General features: G+C 42.1%; 2 protein-coding genes across 2 annotated transcripts; one reads left to right on the plus strand and one right to left on the minus strand.

The window, feature by feature from the left end:
* Positions 1-393: 393 nt before the first annotated feature.
* On the minus strand, positions 394-1,501 carry LOC111024143 (putative carbohydrate esterase At4g34215). Its single transcript, XM_022301755.2, has one exon. It carries the CDS (start codon positions 1,327-1,329, stop codon positions 466-468), a length of 864 nt encoding a protein of 287 aa, XP_022157447.1. The 5' UTR covers positions 1,330-1,501; the 3' UTR covers positions 394-465.
* Positions 1,502-3,195: 1,694 nt separating this feature from the next.
* On the plus strand, positions 3,196-4,695 carry LOC111024144 (uncharacterized). Its single transcript, XM_088125191.1, has 3 exons — positions 3,196-3,956; positions 4,170-4,230; positions 4,354-4,695. The coding sequence occupies exons 1-3, from the start codon at positions 3,196-3,198 to the stop codon at positions 4,693-4,695; spliced, it is 1,164 nt and encodes a 387-aa protein (XP_087981317.1).
* The last annotated feature ends 1,552 nt before the right edge of the window (positions 4,696-6,247 follow it).

Consider the following 6,247-nt stretch of genomic DNA (forward strand, 5'->3'; position numbering starts at 1 on the left):
AATACTAACTCTAACAACATTTATGTTAATAAATTAGATAATAATATTTTAGATTAAACTAAATATTTAGTAGGTAACCAATAACTTACAAATATATTACAAAACACCATGGTTATTCCATTTTTTTATTATTGAAATTCAATTTTGGTATCGGCTATCAAACACATATTTGAAAAGATGGAATACAAGTACAACCGAATGACTATTAATTATAGTACATTAGACAAAAATAGTTTAAAATAGATTACTTTTTTCTTTTAATGAAAAATTTTAATATTAAAAGTTATATTTATATATTTTAGTTATAATACTAGTTATGTGATTGTTTTATTTATTGAATTCAACTCGAATATTAATTATGTTGAGATTAAATGGAAATGAGAGGTAAGAACGAGAGCGGAAGGATGCTTTTATTGGGATAGCATAAAAAACTTAACAGATATTAAACATGGAAACCCAATAGGATCAAAGCAAATGGCCGTATTGAGAGAGGTAGGTATCAGCCAACCATTTGCCCAAAGCAATCTCGGTCTTGATATTAAAATGACCACGATCCAAATTAAAGCCTTCTACGGTGGTAGTGTTCACCAATTTCAAGGAGTCGATGGTCACCACATTCGGTAGCTCTCGTTGAACTGCATCTTCTGCTGCCCTCACTGCTGGCAAATCATGAGTGTCATGCTTCATAAATGTGTCATAGACGGCTATTTTTACAAGAATGATGGGTAAAAATCGAGGCTTGATATCATTGCGAATGTCAGTAAAGAACTTCTTCAAGTTGTTTTTGTATCTATTAGCAGTGTCCCTGCTGGCTGCGTCGCTTTCCCCTTGCAACCAGAAAAGAGCACGAACCACTCCACCTTCTCGATCCGATGCTTGGATTCGTTCAATGAAATTCTTGTAAAACGTCGCACTAGTATTGCTTGGGTTTTTTACCCATTGTTCGATTAGAGTGCCACCTCTAGCACAAGGAACTAAGCCTACGGAGCCGACCTTTGACCCGCCTTTGGCCTGTAGCTGGCGAGCAAATGCAATTGCTGGACCAACTCCGACTGTCTTATTTATGTCAATTCCCTCATGGACAGGCTCTCGTGCTACCTCCCATTGGCGCTCTGGGTTTAATCGAAGGATGGATGGGTCGGGTTGAGCCTCGGGTGGGACATACCCATCCCACACAAGGTGGCCTGGTCGATCGTTCTCAACCCCACCTCGGCCAGCCATGTTGCTTTGACCAGCGAGGATGAATATGTTCTTAGGAGAAGTAGCCCTTGAAAGGGAAGGGCCACATAACATCATACATAACAAGATCGATAGTCTCAGTATAACCATATTGACCCTTTGTCTCTGTGCAAATAGACACAGAAGGAAAGTGTAAATGGATGGAAACGACTTTTAATTGTCTAAAAAAATGGAAACTTTCCTTTGTGTCTATTTGCACAGACACAACTACTCTCCCTCGAAAACTCTAATCACTTTTGTTTTTATGGGTTGGCTAATCCTTGCCTCTACCTTTCTCCATTATGAATGCTCGCTTTTTATACTCAATTTTGGTTCTATTATTAGTATGGCATAGCTTTTAAAGTTATATTTTATTGTTTAATATTTGTGGGTATTGAGTGTTTATCGGACTAAGCCATTTTGGATCCTACCAATTTGTTAAATATATATATAAAAAAATGTAGTACTCAATGAAAATCTAAACTTATTTTGCGGGAGCCAAAGCCAGAAGCAAAGATGGGGAAGAAGGTGAAAGTCATTACCCCCCCCACTGGTCTGACTTCAATCGATTCACATTCAAACAGTTTAAGGAGATTTTGAACTACAAGTTCTTCTTTGAAAAGGGCTTTAAGACGAACAACATGCCAGCATTTGTCAAATCGTGATGCAATAGTATAGATGTCTGAGTAATTCGCGTTTGGGAAGGGGATCTTCGTGGGAGAATTTTTGGTTTAGTAATTAAGTTTATTCGTTTTTAGAATTTAAAAAAAGAAAAAAGAGAAATAAATATATTAGAATTATTATTTACTATTATAAATAATTATTTTAAAATATCTTTAACATTTTATTCTTGATTTAGTAATTAGTAATAAAATATCTATTAATTATTTAAAAAATTTAATTAGGGACGGGATCGGGGCGTAGTGGTAAATGCATTCCCTTTTTATTGAGCGGTTACCCGACCCTACGGGAATTTTTATCATCCCTAATGTAGATACTTGAAAATAAAAATTTTGAGAGATAAAAAATCTTTTTAAACAGAAGTTTTAGAGAGAGTAAAATTAGAGAAATAAATAAAAAGATTGCGAGACAAATATTATTGAGAGAAAAGATAAGGCAAAAAAGAAAAAAAAATAACTGAGAGTTGGAGGGAGAAGGAAAACAAAAAAAACAAAAATTATAGTGAGAATAAAATTTAGACAAAAAAAAATCAAGACATATTTGTTACAGAAAAATGATTAAATAAAAAGAGCAAGAAATGTTTAGTAAAAGAAAATTGAAAATAAAAATTTAGAGAGCGAAAAGTTTGAGATATATTTACTACATAAAAAATATATTAGAAATAGAATTCAAGGTGATAAAAAGTGAAATTTGAGAGAGAAAAAAAGTTTAGGACAGATATAATATTTTGAGAGAGATAAAAATAGGAGTGATGTTAAATGCATATGAAAATATTGGCGAGGGAGAAATAATACTAAATATTTCGGAGATGAAAATTTTAGAGAGAGAATGATCCTATGCTAACACATAGTGGAATGGGTATTTTCAAGAATAAAATCTTTGCGGCTACCAGAGGGAGGGGAAAATCAATATCCACCCCTTCATCACGACGGTCATGAGCCCCATCGTTGATAGTGTGGGAGTTGACTATAGCCTGAGAGATCATGATCTCAGGAAGCACCTCGTCGACAAGAAGAGAAAGGCCTCATGGGGCCTAGAGATCTCTTTGTCCTGCTCTAAATAATACTCCAACTCTGACCTCAAGGCCCAGTCAAATTACACACCTTTAACACCAGAGGCCGTAATAACGAGGGAAGAGTTCGACCTGATGAAAAACAAGTTTGTCGAACAGGTTAAGGCACTTAGGGCGAAGTGCGAAAGGAAAGAAAGTCTTTTTGATAACGGCGAGATGGGTGAATCGTCGTTCACCTCGGACATTTTGGAGGCCCCATCCCTCCAAAGTTCAAGACGCCCGCCATGAAGCCCTATGACGGGTATAAGGACCCAAAGGATTATGTGGAAGTCTTTGAGGGCCTCATAGACTTCCAGGCGGCGTCTAACGCCATCAAGTGCCGAGCCTTTCAGATCGCTCTCACGGGGAATGCTCGGCTCTGGTACAGAAGGCTGTCGGCGAGGTCGATCTCGACCTACAGTCAGCTGAAGAAAGAGTTCATTAGTCAATTCTCTTATCGACAATATGACAGGAAAACAGCCACTCACCTCGCCACCATCCGGCAGAAGGAAGGTGAGACTTTAAGAGAGTACGTGACCCGCTTCCAAAAGGAGCAGCTTAAGGTCGCGCATTGCTCTGACGATTCGACCATGTGCTACTTCTTTACTGGCCTGGCCGACGAGACTCTGACAGTCAAACTAGGAGAGGAAGCACCGTCAACCTTCGCTGAAGTCTTGCAGAAGGCTAAGAAGGTTATAGACGGGCAAGAACTACTTAAAACCAAACAAGGTCGGACAGACAAGAGGTCCGACCAGAAGAAGCCAGGTGTCCAAGAGAAGGGAAAGTCTGATTCTAAGTTTAAGGACAAGGGGTCATCTTCCCAAGGTCGATCTGATTATAAGATGTCCGACTCGGACTCCAACTGGAGGGGGCCCTATGAGAGGTACACCCCAACCACCATTCCGATCTTCAAGATTCTCACCAATATTGAGGAGAACGGTTTGGAAAAACTCCTTAAGCGACCTGATAAGCTTAGAGGAGACCGAGAGAAGCGCAACAAGGACACGTACTGTCGTTTCCATCGCAATCACAGCCATGATACCTCGAGTTGCTGGGAGTTGAAGCGCCAGATTGAAGACCTGATTCAAGATGGCTACTTCAAAAAATATGTAGGCAAGCCGGGCGCGAGCTCGGTAGAGAAGAAAAAAGAGAGGAAGCATTCAAGGACGCCACCTCGGAGAGATGACCGACCTGCGGTCATCAATACCATCTTTGGCAGTCCTAGTGGGGGCCAATCCGGGAACAAGAGGAAGGAGCTGGTTAGGGAGGCTCTTTGGGAAGTCTGCAGCATTCAAGAGCAGAAGCTGACCTGCCCTATCTCCTTCTCCGACTCCGATCTGGAGGGGTGACACTTGCCCTACAACGATGCCCTGGTGATCTCGCCATTCATATACCATGTCCAGGTCAGAAAGGTGCAGGTAGATGAGGGCGCTTCTGCCAACATTCTATCTCTCACCACTTACCTAGCACTGGGATGGACCAGGGCACGGCTGAAGAAGAGTCTGACCCCCTTAGTAGGGTTTGCGGGAGAATCTGTCACCCTAGAGGATTGCATTGATCTTCTCATCACTATCGGCCAAGGTGATACCCAAGTCATTCGGATGGTCGAGTTCGTGGTAATAGATGGCAGGTCGGCCTACAATGCCATCTTCGGACGACCTATTATCCATTCACTTCGGGCCATCCCATCGACTATGCACCAAGTTATGAAGTATTCTATGATCAACGGAGTCGGCATGATATGAGGAGAGCAGAAAATGTCCCAACAGTGCTACACCTATGTATTCAAAGGTTCAGCAGTTTACACTTTGGAAGAGCAGTCAGATCCTCTAAGTTCAGCAACTAAGACTTACGAGAACGAGCTGCCCAAAATCAACCAACGGGAGGTGGCGGCACCAACAGAAGAGTTAGAGCTTGTCCCTTTGCTCAAACCAGAGAAAGAAGTGAGCATAAGCACTAAGCTGGGGGCTGCGGACAGGGAAGAACTCATCTCCTTCCTCAGGGCGAACACTGGCGTGTTCGCATGGTCTCATGAGGACGTGCCGGGTATAGATCCGAAGATCATGGTTCATCGCCTCAACATCGACCCATCATTCCGACCTGTTAAGCAAAAAAGAAGACCTGTAAATAGGGAAATGAGTGATGTAATTGTTGAAAAAGTAAACAAACTTTCAAAAGCTGAATACATAAAAGAAGTTTTGTATCCTGAGTGGCTCTCTAATGTTGTCCTGGTTTAAAAATCCAACGGAAAGTGGAGAATTTGTGTAGATTTCATCAATCTTAATAAGGCTTGTCGAAAAGATTGCTTCCCACTACCAAGAATCGACCAGCTCGTAGATGCTACAGTCGGTCACGAGCTGCTCACCTTTATGGACGCCTACTCCGGATACAACCAAATAAAAATGTATGAGCCAGATCAAGCCCACACCTCTTTCACAACCGACCAAGGTCTATACTGCTACAAGGTCATGCCCTTTGGTCTAAAGAGCGTGGGGGCGACCTATCAAAGGATGGTGAATAAAATATTTGCCAACCAGGTCAGACGCGATATGGAAGTCTATGTGGATGACATGCTTGTCAAAAGCTAGCAAACCAGATCGCACCTGGCCGACCTGACTGAAACCTTCGCAATACTCAGAAAGTATCAAGTGAAGTTAAATCCTGCCAAGTGTGCCTTTGGAGTCTCGTCTGGCAAGTTCCTTGGGTTCATGGTCAATAATCGTGGCATAGAGGCTAACCCAGAGAAGATAAATGCTGTTCTCGAGATGCAAGCACGAAGGACCCTTAAGTAGCTACAGTGCCTTAATGGGAGAATCGCTGCCCTCAACAGGTTTGTCTCTAGGTCCATCGACAGGTGCATCCCCTTCTTCAAAGTGTTAAGAACTGAGGGGCCATTCGAGTGGACAGCCAAGTGTGAGGCAGGTTTTAAAGAACTCAAATGCTACCTCTGCTTTGCACCATTGCTCGCGAAGCCCATGCTAGGAGATAAACTACATTTATACTTGGCCGTGTCAGACAGCGCTGTCAGCTCGGTCCTTGTCAAACAAGATGGAGTACGGCAGAGTCTTGTCTATTACACAAGTAACGCCATGACCGAGGTCGAGACCAGATATCCTCAAATGGAGAAACTGGCCCTCACCTTAGTCACTGCGGCACGAAGACTAAGGTCGTACTTCCAAGCCCATACCGTGACCGTGCTCACAAACTTGCCGTTGAAGTAGGTCTTTCATAAGCCAGAGGCGTTTGGACGGTTGATCAAATGGGCTGTAGAGCTAAGTGAGTACGATGTCGAGTTCA

This window comes from Momordica charantia (genome assembly GCF_013281855.1).
Source record: "Momordica charantia cultivar OHB3-1 chromosome 6 unlocalized genomic scaffold, Mcharantia_2.0 BLBB01000006.1, whole genome shotgun sequence".
NCBI classification, from domain to species: Eukaryota; Viridiplantae; Streptophyta; class Magnoliopsida; order Cucurbitales; family Cucurbitaceae; genus Momordica; species Momordica charantia.

Excerpts from the sequence above, each read along its gene's own strand:
- LOC111024144 (XM_088125191.1), top strand. The coding sequence starts at position 3,196 with ATGAAGCCCTATGACGGGTATAAGGACCCAAAGGATTATGTGGAAGTC. Across the intron at positions 3,957-4,169 it reads GAGAAGCGCAACAAGGACAC|TCCTAGTGGGGGCCAATCCG; the intron begins GTACTGTCGTTT and ends CATCTTTGGCAG. Across the intron at positions 4,231-4,353 it reads TTAGGGAGGCTCTTTGGGAA|GTCAGAAAGGTGCAGGTAGA; the intron begins GTCTGCAGCATT and ends TACCATGTCCAG.
- LOC111024143 (XM_022301755.2), bottom strand. The coding sequence starts at position 1,329 with ATGGTTATACTGAGACTATCGATCTTGTTATGTATGATGTTATGTGGC.